Source organism: Balaenoptera ricei, chromosome 13 (genome assembly GCF_028023285.1).
Source record: "Balaenoptera ricei isolate mBalRic1 chromosome 13, mBalRic1.hap2, whole genome shotgun sequence".
NCBI classification, from domain to species: Eukaryota; Metazoa; Chordata; class Mammalia; order Artiodactyla; family Balaenopteridae; genus Balaenoptera; species Balaenoptera ricei.
Window position 1 is genome coordinate 9,208,840 of NC_082651.1, and position 18,474 is coordinate 9,227,313.

At 37.4% G+C, this 18,474-nt stretch overlaps 1 protein-coding gene across 4 annotated transcripts in view; it reads left to right on the forward strand.

Moving 5' to 3' along the window:
• Positions 1–18,474, forward strand: part of MGAT4A (alpha-1,3-mannosyl-glycoprotein 4-beta-N-acetylglucosaminyltransferase A) — a 135,117-nt gene that overhangs the window by 72,120 nt on the left and 44,523 nt on the right. For all 4 annotated transcript variants that reach the window (XM_059942681.1, XM_059942680.1, XM_059942679.1 and 1 more), the window contains exons 3-5: positions 768–935; positions 3,062–3,202; positions 18,003–18,136. In XM_059942681.1, the coding sequence (XP_059798664.1) occupies positions 768–935; positions 3,062–3,202; positions 18,003–18,136 (443 nt within the window). The remainder of the gene's footprint in view (positions 1–767; positions 936–3,061; positions 3,203–18,002; positions 18,137–18,474) is intronic.

An 18,474-nucleotide genomic window follows, 5' to 3' on the forward strand; every position in this document is an offset into this window, starting at 1 on the left:
CCAATCAAGATAAATGCATGGTTTCTTTTCTGCCTCTCTTAGATTTTGTTATCCAGTTCTGTCTTGGGGCCTCTTCTCACTATGTACTTTGTATCTGAGCTGTCTCATACTATTGCTTCAATGCCTACGTTTATCCTCATAAAATCCACTTTTATTTCCCAGACCAGGCTTTCCTGACCTGTGATTCTCTTAAATTCAAATAATTGACTTTTAGGGTCATCTTAACATCTACCTGATTGAGTTGTTAGGGATCAGGAATTTGACCAAAGTCTGGCCTAGGGAAATTTTTGTAGAATAGGAAGTACAGAGGAAACAGCCTATGAAAATGAGGCTGTTACGCTATAAAATGTTATATTCATTGTATTATTAGATATATTATCATTAGTTTCAATGCTTCATCTCTATCTTCATACAAATAGGGTCTTTATAGTTGTTTGTACCTTTTGAGAAATGATCTTGGTATTATGCTTGAAGTGTTAATTCCAAAAACTTTTTCTTTTTGTCCCTATCTTTAACTTTCTGAAGTGCTAATTAGAAAGCGCCCTTTTTCTTACAGATATTAATAGCGCTAAGTTAGTGGTGGCTTTGCCACCACTTTGTTAGTTGGGGCTCTTTTTTATTTTCAATTCTGTCTCAATGAATTCATAAATGAATATCTGTTTCTGAAAAATGCAACTTTAAAATTCCTAATGTTACAATTCTGTTTCGATTATAGTGGGTTTTTTTTTTTAAAGAAAGATACTAATAACTTTTGGTTTTGCTTCTAGAAAAACTGATTGCTTATCAACGAGAATTTCTTGCTTTAAAAGAACGTCTCCGAATAGCTGAACACAGAATCTCTCAGCGGTCTTCCGAACTCAATGCCATTGTACAGCAGTTCAAGCGTGTAGGAGCAGAAACAAACAGAAGTAAGGATACGGTGAATAAATTTTCAGGTACAGATGATATTTTTGGTTTTATGAAAAGATTACATTTTCAAAGGGTTATGTGAAATACTCTCTTTGAAAGTTGTCTAGAGTCGCTTATCAGCCAACATTTGTTACCCTCTACAGAGAGAAAAATCACCATACAAAACTTTTTCTATTGTGGTTACTTATAAAACAAGTTTATTAATTGCTAAATTTGATTTAAAGAGAGTAATATTAAGTTAAGTTTCAGTTGTATAAATTTCATTGCCAATAGTGAAGAACCAGCATCTTTAAAAAAAAAACATTTAGAATAAGACTAAAATTTAACTTGGTATTTATGCATGTCTCTGTTGTGACTTGTGTGGACTTCAAATGGACTCTGGGGAACCTTTGAGCTATTTGAAGCAATTAGTGCTCTCAGATATGACTTATAAGAAATAAAAAGACATAGTTTTATAATGGGTACTTTTGGGAGTACCTGACCTGTTGCCTCCCTGAGAAATTCTGGGCTGAGTGAAATGAATATCAACCATCTTCTGTTTCTTTCCTATTCTTATTCTAATGACTAAATTGATATATGTATATAATCAGTTGACTCCAAATCTGCATAATCTTCCAAGAATAATATACTTTTTCATTTAGCATTATCTGTTATAATCTTTCACCATTAATTCCTCTCATCTTGAGATTCACTACCTTACCTTATTTTTAGAGATTCATGCCCCTTTCTTCCCCTCCTGATTATAAAATTCATATTATGGCACAGTAACATTTAAAATTATAGAATGGTTAACATTCTCTGTTTTCTTCTAGTCTTTTTTCCATGCATATTTTTCTTCAAAATTGTAATTGTGTGTTTTATGGCCTTATTTTTGCTCTTGAAATTATGCTATTAGCATTTTACTATGGCATTGAATATTCTTTTAAAATACCATTTTTGATGACATATATGTCAGCTTATCATATACTATAATATATTAAATATTTTTCTACAATTAGGCAAATAGGATTTTTCTGGGTTGTTTTTGTCCCCCAATTTATAACTCTGTGACGAACATCTCTATATATAAATCAATTACTTTTATAGTAGGCCTTAAGTTATTTTCATTAGATTATGACTTTCTTAAAAACAGAATCTGTGTTTTGATGACTGTTGATTTCCAAACACATGCCACGGTGGCTGGAACAAAACTGATAATTCACTAAATATTTATTGATTGCATAGAAGTTAAATTCCTAAAAGGGAAATTACTGAATAATAAGGCAGGAATGTTTTAAGGATTTTGATGCTGTTCTTAATAGCTGAAACATTTATCACATTATCACCACAATTTAATACTACTGTTTAATCTGCTAACTTAATTTGATGGGTAGATATTGTTGTCTTGTAATTTGTAGTTGTTGCTTTTACATGAGGTTAAACTTTAATTTCATGTGTGATAGTCAGTTTCATTTCTTTTGTGAACTTTCGGTTCTGAATATTCAGAATATTTTAAGGGAATTTTCATATTGCTCTGTATAAAATTGTTATTGAGACTGCATGTCCTTACTGCTAACTTCCTTATTTAAAAGGTTAAGTTCTAGTTCAGTGGAATTTTAAAACAATATTGATTATCCTATCAAGGTTTTATTTTCTTTTATATTAAATGGTTCATTGGTTCCTCTCATAAAAACTGAAAAACGATTTGAAAGTTATGAACTGTACCAAACATTCTCAACTTGTGCTGTTTAAATTAGTGTACTTCAACTAAAAAAAAAAATCTTCCATGTGAAATTTTGGTCAAATGTAATAGCATAAAAAAGTGAAAGTTACTGGTGGTCGTTGTACTTATTACATTTTCATGAATGGATAGCGTGTTTAGAGTCTGTCCCCCAGGGCTTGAGTTCTGACACATTATAAAGGTGAATGGTTCACATTCTACCTTCTCGTGGTACTCTGGCTGCCCTTTTTAGCTTCATTCAGACTGTTCTCATCATCATGACTCTGTGAGACTCTGGTTGCCTAAGTGTCCATAGAAATCTCATTGACCAAAGTATGAAATTAGGATAGAAAATTCTTTTAGTTCTCATAAATTTTTACCACTATCTTTGTAACATCAGCAACTTCTATAAGTAAGGTATTACCGTGGATTGATTATACTTCTGTATTTCAGATGGTACCCTAAAGCTCTTGAGGGAGTTAACAAGCAAAAAGTCTCTTCAAGTGCCAAGTATTTATTATCATTTGCCTCATTTATTACAAAATGAAGGAAGCCTTCAACCTGTTGTGCAGATTGGTAATGGGAGAACAGGAGGTATGTTTGTTTTGTTTCCTATTGTATTTACACTGCTGGTCTTAATTATGTCTTGGAGTATTATGTTGACGATGAGAAGTCAGGCGGGTCGGGAGTCAAGATGGCGGACTAGGAGGACGCGGAATCTGCGTCTCTGCACAACTAGGGCACCTACCAGGCACTGGTGGGGGACTACGGACACCTAAGGGGCAGGAGGAACCCCCAGTGATGGGGTAGGGCGTGGGGGGAGTGAAGGGGGATGAGAAGTGGAGGCGGGATGGGGCTGGCGTCCCTGAGGGGTGGCTGGGGGAGGGGAGGGGATCCCACGCCAAAGCGGGAAATTGGGGAACCACTGGGAGGGCAGAGGATCAAAAGGGAACGTGGCCAGGTTTCCCCTGTCCACTTGGGCCCCTGGGAGCCTGCTGAGATCCTGGGCCTGATCCTCTGCCCACTGAGGCCCCCTCCAGCCACGTGGGTCCTGAGGGAGTGGGAGGGAAGGGGAACAAAAATAAAGGCCGGACCTCTGGGTCCAGCACTCCGAGGGGTGGCTGGGAGAGGGGAGGAGTTCCTACACCCAGTGGGACCCACCCACGGTTAGGGGTCCAGCGGTGACGGGGGAGACCCTGGGGGAGACGGTGGGGGAGGGGCATGGAGGAACAGAAGGGAACGCAGCCAGCGCTTTCCCTGTCCACTTAGGCACCGGGGAACCTGTTGGGCTTCTGGGCCTAATCCTCTACCCTTGGAGCCTCCCTCTTGCCATGTAGAGCCCAAGCCCCGCCCCTGCACCACCACCTCTACACTCAGAGACCCCCTGCAACATGCTGGGCCTAAACCCCACCCACACACCCTCACTCAGGGCCTTACCTCCAAACTCCGGAACTCCGCACTCCAGAGGCCCTCCTTTGGACGTGCTGCATCTCCCCTTCCGTGCAGTTCCTAAGCAGAGGCCCTGCCCCACGCTTGAACATCACCCTGCCTAGGCCCCGACCCAAGGCCTTTTCTGACTGTGTGGGTCTTGAGCCTAGGACCCGCCCCATGCTCAAACGTCACCCCCCCCCCCCAGTTCCACCACACCCTAAACCCCACCCCTGCCTAAGTTCCACCCCTGCCTAAACTCTGCCCCCATAGCGAAGGCTTTTTTTTTTTCCCCTTTTTTCCTCTTTTAGATTGGGGTTCTGTTTTACCTTGTTGATTAATTTATATTCTTATTTTTCCTAATAAATGTTTTATTTTTCTAATTTTATTTTGTTTTTCTTTGATATTGTACTGCTCCTTTTTTCTTTCTTTCTTTTTTCTTTCTTTTCGTTTTTTTTTTGCCGTGCCATGCAACTTGCAGGATCTTGGTTCCCAGGCCAGAGGTTGGTCCAGAGTTCCTGTGGTGGGAGCTCCAATTCCTAACCGCTGGACTAACAGAGAACCTCAGACCCCAGGGAATATTAATCAGAGTGAGGCCTCCTGGAGGTTCTCATCTCAGCACCAAGACCCGGCTCTATCCAACTGCCTGCAGACTCCAGTGCTGGACACCTCAGGCAAAACAACCAGTAAGATAGGAATATAGCCTCACCATCTAAAAAAAAAAAAAAAAGAAACGACAAAATACATGTTACAGACGAAGGAGCAAGGTAAAAACCTACAAGACCAAATAAATGAAGATGAAATAGGCAACCTACCTGAAAAAGAATTCAGAGTAATGACAGTAAAGATGATCCAAAGTCCTGGAAACAGAATGGAGAAAATACAAGAAACATTTAACAAGGATCTAGAAGAACTAAAGAGCAAAGAAACAGTGATGAACATAATAACTGAAATTAAAAATATTCTAGAAGGAATCAATAGCAGAATAACTGAGGAAGAAGAATGGATAAGTGACCTGGAAGATAAAATGGTGGAAATAACTGCCAGGGAGCAGAATAAAGAAAAAAGAATGAAAAGAATTGACGACAATCTCAGAGACCTCTGAGATAACATTAAATGCACCAACATTCGAATTACAGGGGCCCCAGAAGAAGAAGAGAAAAAGAAAAGGTCTGAGAAAATATTTGAGGAGATGATAGTTGAAAACTTCCCTAACATGGGAACGGAAATAGTCAGTCAAGTCCAGGAAGCACAGAGTCCCATACAGGGTAAACCCAAAGAGAAACATGCCGAGACACACATTATTCAAACTATCAATAATTAAATACAAAGAAAAATATTAAAAGTAGCAAGGGAAAAACAACAAATAACATACAAGGGAATCCCCATAAGGTTAACAGCTGATCTTTCAGCAGAAACTCTGCAAGCCAGAAGGGAGTGGCAGGACATATTTAAAGTGATGAAAGGGAAAAACCTACAACCCACATTACTCTGCCCAGCAAGGATCTCATTCAGCTTTGACAGAGAAATTAAAACCTTTACAGACAAGCAAAAGCTAAGAGAATTCAGCACCACCAAACCAGCTCTACAACAAATGCTAAAGGAACTTCTCTAAGCAGGAAACACAAGAGAAGAAAAGGACCTACAAAAACCCAAAACAATGAAGAAAATGGTACTAGGAACATACATATCGATAATTACCTTAGATGTAAATGGATTAAATGTTCCAACCAAAAGACATAGACTGGCTGAATGGATACAAAAACAAGACCCATATATGTGCTGTCTACAAGAGACCCACTTCAGACCTAGGGACACATACAGACTGAAAGTGAGGGGATGGAAAGAGATATTCCATGCAAATGGTGGAAATCAAAAGAAAGCTGGATAGCAAGTCTCATATCAGACAAAATAAACTTAAAATAAAGACTGTTACAAGAGACAAAGAAGGACACTAAATAATAATCAAGGGATCAATCCAAGAAAAATATATAACCATTTTAAATATTTATGCACCCAACATAGGAGCACCTCAATACAAAAGGCAAATGCTAACAGCCATAAAAGGGGAAATTGACAGTAACAGAAGCATAGTAGGGGACTTTAACACCCCACTTTCACCAATGGACAGTTCATCCAAAATGAAAATAAGGAAACACAAGCTTTAAATGACACATTAAACAAGATGGACTTAATTGGTATTTATAGGGCATTACATCCAAAAACAGGAGAATACACTTTCTTCTCAAGTGCTCATGGAACATTCTCCAGGATAGACCCATATCTTGGGTCACAAATCAAACCTTGATAAATTTAACCAAATTGAAATCATTATCAAGTATCTTTTCCGACCACAGTGCTATGAAACTAGATATCAATTACAGGAAAAAAACTGTAAAAAATACAAACACATGGAGGCTAAACAATACACTACTAAATAACCAAGAAATCACTGAAGAAATCGAAGAGGAAACAAAAAAATACCTAGAAAAAAATGACAATGAAAACATGACGACTGAAAACCTGTGGGATGTGACAAAAGCAGTTCTAAGAGGGAAGTTTATAGCAATACAATCCTACCTCAAGAAACAAGAAAAATCTCAAACAACCTAACCTTATACCAAAGCAATTAGAAAAGAAGAACAAAAAAACCCCATAGTTAGCAGAAGGAAAGAAATCATAAAGATCAGATCAGAAATAAATGAAAAAGAAATGAAGGAAACAATAGTAAAGAACAATAAAACTAAAAGCTGGTTCTTTGAGAAGATAAACAAATTTGATAAACCATTAGCCAGACTCATCAAGAAAAAAAAGGAGAAGACTCAAATCAACTGAATAAGAAATGAAAAAGGAGAAACTGACACTGCAGGAATACAAAGGATCATGTGAGAGTACTACAAACATCTCTATGCCAATAAAATAGACAACCTGGAAGAAATGGAAAAATTCTTAGAAAAGCACAGCCTTCCAAGACTGAACCAGGAAGAAATAGAAAATATAAAGAGACCAGTCACAAGCACTGAAACTGAAACTGTGATTAAAAATCTTCCAACAAACAAAAGCCCAGGACCAGATGGCTTCACAGGCTTATTCTATCAAACATTTAGAGAAGAGCTAACACCTATCCTTCTCAAACTCTTCCAAAATACGGCAGAGGGAGGAACACTCCCAAACTCATTCTATGAGGCCATCATCACTCTGATACCAAAACCATACAGAGATGTCACCAAAAAAGAAAACTACAGGCCAATGCACATAGATGCAAAAATCCTCAACAGAATACTATCAAACAGAATCCAACAGCACATAAAAAGAATCATACACCATGATCAAGTGGGGTTTATCCCAGGAATGCAAGGATTCTTCAATATATGCAAATCAATCAATGTGATACACCATATTAACAAATTGAAGGAGGAAAACCATATCATCATCTCAATAGATGCAGAAAAAGCTTTTGACAAAATTCAACACCCATTTATGATAAAAACCCTCCAGAAAGTAGGCATAGAGGGATCTTTCCTCAACATAATAAAGGCCATATATGACATACCCACGGCCAACATCGTTCTCAATGGTGAAAAACTGAAAGCATTTCCTTTAAGATCAGGAACAAGACAAGGTTGCACGTTCTCACCACTATTTTTCAACATAGTTGTGGAAGTTTTAGCCACAGCAATCAGGGAAGAAAAAGAAATTAAAGGCATTCAAATCAGAAAAGAAGAAGTAAAGCTGTCACTGTTTGCAAATGACATGATATTATAGGTAGAGAATCCTAAAGACGCTACCAGAAAACTACGAGAGCTAATCAGTGAATTTGGTAGAGTAGCAGGATACAAAATTAATGCACAGAAATCTCTTGCATTGCTATACATTAATGATGAAAAATCTGAAAGAGAAATTAAGGAAACACTCCCATTTACCATTGCAACAAAAAGAATAAAATACCTAGGAATAAACCTACCTAAAGAGACAAAAGACCTGTATGCAGAAAACTATAAGACACTGATGAAAGAAATTAAAGATACAAACAGATGGAGAGATATACCATATTCTTGGATTGGAAGAATCAATATTGTGAAAATGACTATATTACCCAAAGCAATCTACAGATTCAATGCAATCCTTATCAAACTACCGATGGCATTTTTCACAGAACTAGAACAAAAAATTTCACAATTCGTATGGAAACACAAAAGACCCCGAATAGCCAAAGGAATCTTGAGAAAGAAAAACGGAGCTGGAGGAATCAGGCTCCCGGACTTCAGACTATACTACAAAGCTACAGTAATCAAGACAGTTGGTACTGGCACAAAAACAGAAATATAGATCAATGGAACAGGATAGAAAGCCCAGAGATAAACCCACGCTCATATGGTCACCTTATCTTTGATAAAGGAGGCAAGAGCATACAATGGCAAAAAGACAACCTCTTCAGTAAGTGGTGCTGGGAAAACTGGACAGTTGCATGTAAAAGAATGAAATTAGAACACTTCCTAACACCATACACAAAAATAAACTCAAAATGGATTAAAGACCTAAATGTAAGGCCAGACACTCTAAAACTCTTAGACGAAAACATAGGCAGAACACTTTGTGACATAAATCACAGCAAGATCCGTTTTGACGCACCTCCTAGAGAAATGGAAATAAAAACAAAAATAAACAAATGGGACCTAGTGAAACTTAAAAGCTTTTGCACAGCAAGGGAAACCATGAACAAGACAGAAAGACAACCCTCAGAATGGGAGAAAATATCTGCAAACGAACTAACTGACAAAGGATTAATCTCCAAAATATACAAGCAGCTCATGCAGCTCAATCTCAAAAAAAACAAACAATCCAATCCAGAAATGGGCAGAAAACCTAAACAGACATTTCTCCAAAGAAGATATACAGATTGCCAACAAACACATGAAAAGATGCTCAACATCACTAATCATTAGAGAAAACCATATCAAAACCACAATGAGGTATCACCTCACACCGGTCAGAATGGCCATCATCAATAATTCTACAAACAATAAATGCTGAAGAGGGTGTGGAGAAAAGGGAACCCTCTTGCACTGTTGGTGGGAATGTAAATTGATACAGCCACTACGGAGAACAGTATGGAGGTTCCTTAAAAAACTAAAAATGGAACTACCATACGACCCAGCAATCCCACTATTGGGCATATACCCTGAGAAAACCATAATTCCAAAAGAGTCATGTACCACAATGTTCATTGCAGCACTATTTACAGTAGCCTGCACATGGAAGCAACCTAGGTGTCCATCAACAGATGAATGGATAAAGAAGATATGGCACATATATATAATGGAATATTACTGAGACATAAAAAGAAACGAAATTGAGTTATTTGTAGTGAGGTGGATGGACCTAGAGTCTGCCATACAGAGTGAAGTAAGTCATAAAGAGTAAAACAAATACCATATGCTAACACATATATATGGAATCTAAAAACAAAAAAACCAAAAGAACAGTTCTGGTGAACCTAGGGGCAGGACAGAAAGAAATACGCAGATGTAGAGAATGGACTTGAGGACTCGGGGAGGGGAAAGGGTAAGCTGGGATGAAGTGAGAGAGTAGCATTGACATATATACACGACCAAATGTAAAATAGCTAGCTAGTGGGAAGCAGCTGCATAGCGCAGGGAGATCAGTTCGGTGCTTTGTGACCACCTAGAGGAGTGCGATAGGGAGGGTGGGAGGGAGGCAAGAGGGAGGGGATATGGGGATATATGTACGCATATAGCTGATTCACTTTGTTATACAGCAGAAACTAACACAACATTGCAAAGCAATTATAGTCCAATAAAGATGTTAAAAAAAAAAAAACAGAAGGTCAAAGAATAAAAGTTCTTGATCTGTGCATAGTAACTTAGGAGTCATTCTAAACTCCATGTTGAAGGGAGTTGGATATTTTTCTCCAAAGACCAGAGTAATAGAGCTCAAAAGGATTATGAGACATCTAGTTCAAGCCCTATCTCCAGGCAAAACAGTGTTTAAACTTTTGAAACTTTTCTATTTTAAAAATTTGAGAGGTAAAGAAATAACTTTTTTTTTCTTGTATTTTATTTCAACATTAATAGCTCTTATAGTCATGTCAAGAAAGTTTTTCGTATGTCTGCCCCTACTTTTCTTACAGAACTATAAGTATATAGTCACTTATATTTAACCTTTCATGCAATAATAGAAATAATTTGGTTTGCATCTTTTTCCCAAAATACCTAAAAGATAATCTATGGCATTCTTTTCTCCTCTTGTTAAAGTCACCAGAGCTTCTTGAGTTTTCCTTGTGGGACTTATATATGATTCTCTTATACTTTTTATTTCTCCACTTTGACTTTGTTAATCTTTTCTTTGTAGATTTTAGGATGTAGAGACAAAAATATTATTTTGCTCCTAAGTCTTCAACAAATGACAAAATCATTACTTCTTAGGTATTGAAATGCATCTTTATGATAATGTTTTTGAAAAGCTGATTCAATCTGCATTTGATTCAATAGGATTCTTAGGTATTTTACTGGTTTTTGATAACATTTTCTAAGTTTAAGTTTTCACATTCATCATTTTTTGGTTCTGCCATCTTTCTACTTTATGAATCATTTAAAAGTATACCCTTTTCCTATGGAGGTGATAACTCTTAAATTATGTTCAGACTAACTCATTCTTCCATGTGTTTATTGATTCAAGAAATATTTATTTTTACAGTACATACTGTATTACAGTATTACTGTATCCAGTATTACTGGATTACAAAGACTAATAAGATATGTAGTATGTTCAAAATTATGTTCTTTAAAACATTGATCATTAATTATTTCTGAAGTTGATAGTGTGTCTCTTCCTTTAATCATCACTATTTGGGTAAGTTGCCTTAGCCATTCCATGCATTTTTTGGTTTAGACTATTTCCTCATGAGTAAGAAGCAAATGAAAAGAAAGTAAAAGTATTTTTAAAGTCATTTAAAACTTCCATGGTCTCTAGTAAGTTCTTTTATAGTCAGCTCTTCTTATTTTATGAATGTGACATTCTCTTTCTTTTTTGAAGATGCTTATTCTAGCTCATTTGATTATGACTTTATCCATCATAAATATAATACAATCTTAGTCAACCAGCTTTTCAGTGGTTAACATTCTTATTAAGCTGAAACTGTTGTTTAAAGGTAGAAAAAGCAGACAACTTGGAGGAAAAAACCAGACAACCCACAGCGTTACATTAAAAATCTTTCAGCAATGGTTCTTAACATTTTTAGAGTAATAGAACCCTTTGGCTATCTTAGGAAAGTTATCAACCTTCTACTTAGAAAAATACACATAGAAAAAGTAATTTTGTATGTAATTTCTGGGGTTTTGTGGAGCCCTAAAACCTATCTAGGCACTTTATATTAAGAACTTCAGTTTTTTAGATCAGAGAAAAGGTTTTTTGCTAAGAATTGTGTTCTTCAGCAGTCAGGCTGATTAAGGATCAGCGCTCAGACCAGCTAAGCCTTCCTAAGGGTAAGGAGGGAGAATTGTGCTGGAGGCGGCTACTGACCCACTCAGGAGAGGGGTTGGAATTCTCACGTCCAGAACAAAAAACTCCCATCCACACCATGTCCAGATGCTCCCACAGATTTACAGAGGCAGGCTGCAGTAAACAGACACAGCAACTACAGATGGGTAAAGGGCCATCTTATACAACTAGGGTTCCCAAACACTTAAGAAGACCAACATCATGAATGACTCAATGACTTGTAGAGCACACAGAATGTAATATAAAAATAAAACATAAAATATTTTCAGAGGGATGAGAAAGGACAACTCATAAGTGACTATTATAAAAGGATCAGTTAGAAATCTTTGTGTTTTTGTGTGTTTAATTTTCCATATAAATAGGTCTGATAAGCAGCTGAAGATCGAATTAGTGATCAGAAAGATTGAGCTGCGTAGTTCTTCCAGAATGCAACATAAAGGGCACAAAGAATTGGGATAGACAAACATTCTAACATCTGCCTAATAGGAATTTCAGAAGGAGAGAACAGAGTGAAGGGGAGAAATAATCAAACGAATAATAGAAGAAAACTTCTTTGAGTTGAAGAAACACACATGCCTTCAGATGAAGGGTCCATTCTGAGCAGGATGGCTGAGAAAAGACCCTCCACGGGTTACCTACAAAAATGGCATTACTGATTAGTAGAGGACAGCAGGTAGTTCTTAAAGTATTTACTGAAGTTAAAAAAAAAAAATCCATGGGCACTTTTGTGTGCTTTGTTACACAAAATTGGACATGATTCCTAGTCTTGTGAGCTTCATTCTACTAAAGGAGAATGCATTAGTCAATTAGTCAGTTATATAAATAATTGTACAGTTACAACATTAGTGATATAAAGGATGATTTGAGAGTGAATACAAGGGCTATTAAGGAGCTTAGGGAAGTCTTGAAAAATACATTTGACCTGAGATCAGAGGAATAAGTAGTTTACTGGTAAATATGGGTGTATTAGTTTCCTGTTGCTGCTGTGTAGCTCCTTACCACAAACCCAGTGACTCGAGACAATGCAAACTTATTATCTTACAGTTTTGGAGGTCAGAAGTCCTAAAATCAGTGTGTCAACAGGGGTGTGTTCCTTCTGGAAGCTCTAGGGGAGAGTCCATTTCCTTGCCTTTTCCAGCTCCTAGGGGCCACCTACATTCTTTAGTTTGTGGCCCCTTCTTTCATCTTCAGAGCATAGCATCTTCAAATCTCCCTCTGTCTCTGACCCTCTTGCTTCATTGTCACACCTTCTCTCACTCTGACTCTCCTGCCTTCCTCTCCTAAGGACCCTTGTGAGTACATTGGGCTTGCTTGGATAAGCCAGGATAGTCTTCCATCTCAAGAGCCTTAATCACATCTGCAGAGTCATTTTGGCATATAAGGTAATATAGTCACAAGTTCCAGGAATTAGGGTTTTGGCATCTTTGAGGTGTCAAAACCCTAATTATGCTGTCTCCCACATGGGAGAAAAGGAGAAGAGCAGCACAAAAGCCTTGTGATGGAAGGGATCATGGAATATTCTAGAAAATGAAAGAAGGCCACTGTCATTGATGTGTAGAGTGAGGGGAAGCATGAAACAAGATGAGGCTAGAGATGTGTCAGGGCAAGACAAGGTAGGGCTTTGCAGGCCATTTATAGGATTTGGGCTTTTCTCCTAAGAGCAGAAAGAAGCCAGTGAAGGGTTTTAAGCAGGACTTAGGAAGGATGACTGTATATGATTTAAATTGTGCAGGGATCACATTTGCTGCAATGGGAAGAATGAGGATGTGCGAAGAAGAACAGATGGAAAGGACCCGATGAGAGGCTGTTGCAGTGATCCACTTGAGAGAGGATAAGCTTGGACTAGGGTGTACTGATGGTAGAGATGAAAAGAAGAATTGGATTTAGAGTCATTTGCAATACATGGGGACATGCGTGGGAGGACATAGTGAGGGACTGGCTTTGTGGACTGAGGTAGAGGGAGTGGTCAAGGATAAGTCCTACGCTTCTGAATCGTGTAACTGGACGGATGGTGAGTGCTTTTCATTGAGATGGGGACAACAGAAAATGATTTGCAGAATTGGTTTGCAAGAGAGGATCATGAATTAAATTTGGATATGTTAAGTTAGGAGGTGATCTTGAGTTATTGTAGTGGAAGATAGGCAGTGGGATGTAGATCTGGAACTCAAAAAAGACATCTGAATTAGATTTAATTTTATGAGTGATCGTTTGCAAGTGTCTGGTTGTTGAGGATAACAGAGATGGATGAAGTCACCTAGGGCCCAGGACTTAGCCTTCAAGGTTCTCTAGCCGTTCATTTCAGGAAAGAGAAAGGTGAAGACGGAGACAGAGAAGGTGCAACTAAGCAGCAGGAGAAAAAAAAAATTGCCATAGGACGTAAGGAAGAAATGAGGAATAATTGATTAAAACCATAAGGAAGCATGATAGGCTAAAATATTTGACTAGCAATAAATATTTAAAAAGGAAAGTAATTTAGTTTTAACTGAAGGTAGACTGAGGAATTGAAGATCAAGAATGCCAGATTAAGATTGTTCCTAAATTTTTCTTGATTTTAAAGGAAATAAGTACTAGAATTTGAAAACTTCCTGGGAAAGTTGAAAAAAACTGATACAACAGATGATAGCTCTGTCAAATTATAAACTCCATGAGGCAGTGGCCTTACCTTTCTGATGACTGTGTTTTAGATTGTCTAGTACATAACAGATGTATTACAGATGCACAGTTAATACCTGAATAGGAAGTATTGGACAGTGAATCAGTGAAACAAAGTACTCTGTCCAGCCCTTGGGCTCTGTTTCTGTTTGGATCCTCAATCCACCTTGCTCCTTCTTAAAGGATGACGTGGCCCCACTGTTTATGTTGCTGACATTTTTTCTTCTGAACTCTGACCCCTTAGAATACATTCATTTTCTACATTATAAACCATAGAAGAACAATCGTATCAAACAGGACAGGCTGGGTTATGAGGTGGTAACTAACAACCACCAAATCTCAGGAATTTAAGTAATTTAAGGTTTATTTATTTATTTATTTCTGCTAAAGTACACATTCATCAGGGTTAGCAGGGAGCCTTGTACATCACTGACCACTCAAGAGATCCAGGCTGATGGAGCATTTGCCGTATTGAATGTTCCCGGTGGCTCTACTGAGCAGGAAGGATTTCACACTGCAGTTACATGTGTTCAGCAGTGAGTTATACATGGGGGTGACTCATTGTCTGTTACTAGTCACATCCCCTCCCCCCAGCTCCCCAACCTAAGGGGACCTTACAACATGCCCAGAAGGCAGGAAAAGCTGTCTTTTTTTGTGGTATTTTGTGAATTACCCCTAGCATGGATACTCTAATCTGTAGATTTAGCCGAAATTAGTACTTTCCTTTTTAGTGCTTTTGGAGTCCTTGAGTGCCTTGGTTTGAACTAAAGAATTTAAATTTCAGCTCCCAAACAGTCTATTTGGGAGAAGTGGCTTCTTCTCTAAACATGCCATCTAAACTTAAAACAGAAACAGAACAACCTAAGGCTGGTAGGGAATAGAGAATTTGCATTATTACTTTATGCCATTTTTCTTTGCATATGCTAGCGTCAGCATGGATTTTGCTTTTTCTGTGAACAAAGTTTTTGAACGTTATATGCGTTAACATTTCATAGAAATGCTTCATAGCATAGTTTATACTCTTTTAATGTATATTCTAAATATTTTAAAATTCTGAAGTAGATTAAAGTATATGGAAATCTGCTTCCGGGGTTACTCATCCTGTCTCTAGGCATCTCAGGGTAACATGGTCAAAACAGAAATCTTGATTGGGAGCCCTTTCCCCCTCAGGTGTGTTATTCTCAGTAAAAGATCCCATGTCCACTTACTCAGGTCATCCTTGACCCTCCCCTTCCCATATCTCTGCCAGCCATAAGCCCCATTGGTGAGGGTCTCCACAGTGGATTCCAGATCTGCTCACCCATCTCCAACTTCAAACATCCTAATTCAAACCACCATCTTTTCCTTAAATTACTGCAGTAACTTCCTAACTGATCTCTCCAAAGTACTTTTATACTCGTTAACACTTTTTTGTCTGTTCTCCATAAAATTTGGTCATCTTTTAAAATTACAAATTGGATGTTGTCACTCCCCTGCTTAACAACCTTACAATGGCTTTCTCTTGCCCTCAGAATTAAAACTAAATTTAAGGGTATATGTCATCAGATCCCTAACTAATTCCTCTGAATCTAGGCTGATTCTGCTTTAGAGACATTCTATTCTTGCTATTGCTTGACTGTTCAGATCATCCTCTCTTCAGCGCCTAGCTGTTTCCTCATCTTCTTTCTCTTCTCTTTCTCATCATTAAGTACCAGCTCAGTTGATAGCAGAGAGTCTTTCCATGACTGCACTATCTGTAGAGGTACTTCCTCTTCCCCCTCCCCACCCACTCTTTCTAATATTGCCATGTTTTAATTCATACACTACATGTCACCCTCTAAAATTATTTATCTTTTTCCCTCTTGTAGAATGTAAGAAAGGTCCCATGATGGCAGGGACCTTACCTATGCTGTTACATTCCTAACACCTCAAATAATGCCTTGCATTTAATAAGTGTTCAATGCATATGTTCAGAACAAATATAGCAAATCTTTTTTTTTTGAGCCCTTGAAAACTCTTCATCCCAAAATGGAAGAGAGGAATGTGGTATGGAAACTTGGGGGACTCCCTTAAGCTATTTGGACCTTAGAACTGCAGAATCATGGTGGTAGAATCATGGATCCATGATCTTTACACTTCCTTCTAGCTTTAGAATTCTGTGACCTCTAAGTGTTTTGTAGTATCTCCAATAAATTGTTACATAATTAAGACTTAATTTTAACTTTTGCAAAATACTTTTCTACTGATCTGTAACACTTAGGATACTAAGACTTTTTTATTTTATGTTTTCATTTTTAAAAATTTTTGGCCACGCTGCGCAGTATGTGGGATCTTAGTTCCCTCACCAGGGGTTGAACCCGTGCCTCGTGCAGTGGAAGCACGGAGTCTCAACCACTGTACCATCAGGGAAGTCCCTAAGACTTTTAAAGATATTACATTTAAAAACTAACTGTGAAGTACTGTAATATAACATGTGTGTTCCTAAATATTACTGTGCTATGCAAAATTGTGCAATAAAAGAAAAATGGGGTTAGGATCACAACACTCAAAAGCTTTGTCAGTTACACATAAAGAAAAGATAAGCTAGTAAAAGCAGTGGCACAATTTTGCACGTATTAAATGATGGAGAAATGCATAAATACTACAATAAATATGGTGTTGTACCTTGAAAAAGACTTGAGGTTTGATTGTTAAAGTGAGCTTCAGAAGGACTGCAGCTTGGAAGCTTTTTGTGAAGTGGTACAAAGCGGATTGACTGAAATCTGGCAGAAAGTTGTAACACCAGGTGTAGATAGCTGTGGTTCACAGCATGCAGTGAACTGAGGCAGCTGTGCATTTTGGGTATTTACATGGCTTGGTTCAGTATTCTGAATTCAGTTCAAATGGGTACCGTTTTCTATGTTCACCTAGTGAGTGTTTGTCCCAGGGGAGAAATTGCATAAAAGCAAATGTGAAATTGACTTCATGCTCAAATTGTTCTCTAATGTATTAATCATGTAGGAACAATTTGCATTTCAAAACAAGCATTATAGTAGAACTGACTGTAATTTTAGATGTAAAAAAAGTTGCATGAATAGTACACAGTTTCCATATACCTCACCCAATTTCCGTAAATGTTCACACCTTATATAGCTATTGTACAATGATCAAAACCAGGAAATTAACATTGATGCTATGCTGTTAACCTTAGATCTTAGAGTTTGTCATTTTATTATTATTATTTAATTCTGTTGCAGGATCTAACTCAGGATCCCATATTTCATGTAATTGTCATGTTCCCTTAGTCTTCTCCAGTCAGGGACAGTTCCTCATCCGTTCTCTGTCTTTCCTGATCTTTGGGGAGTGTCCCCCTAATTTGGATTTGTCTGACATTTCTTCATAGTTAGATTGAGGTTATGAATTTGGGAAGATAAACCACAGAAGTGATGTTGTGTCCTCCTTAGGACATCTTATACATGACATGTGAGACTTTAATTTTTAAGATGTGTTTAATGTTTCTAAGTTTTAGTTGTATAATAAAATCTGTTGTTTATACTTTACCATTGTTCATTTTTAATGTGTGGTTTAATGTCTTTCATCTTTATCAGTTCTTTGACATTATTTCTTTTCTTATGGAGAAGCCATGTGGAAAAGAATTACTGTATAATAGGTGTGCCCCATATTCTTTGATTATTTTTCTTTCAACGTAGTATATTTTGATCCCCCAATTATTTCTATCAATTTGAGAGGGTATAATACTTGTAAAACAGTGGTGTTTTTCTGCATTGTCTTTGCAAAATCTCTTAATATAATTACTATCATTATTTTGTTTCAGTTTCAATAGTAATGGGAGTTCCCACAGTGAAGAGAGAAGTTAAATCTTACCTCATAGAAACTCTTCATTCCCTTATTGATAATCTGTATCCTGAAGAGAAGTTGGACTGTGTTATAGTAGTCTTCATAGGAGAGGTAATTATTTAATTGTTGCTCTTTTTTTTACCACATATAATCTTTAAGAGTTGAAACCATATTTTGAATAATGCTTTTATAAACCTTTTTTATAAAATGTGATGAGTAAAGTTTAGGTAGTATATTCCATCTGATAGTTAAATGTAAGTTTAACTTATGTTTGCCTTAACTTCTCTTGTGCAGTTACAATCCAGGAATGGTAATATCTTGTTAATAGGATAATATTATATTCATAGATCTTCATGAACAGTGAGTCCCCATTTCTGGCTCTAGGACCTGAATTTGGAGATTTGCATTGATGTTCTTTGGGAGTTTTGAAACCTGAGAAAGGTTTAGTG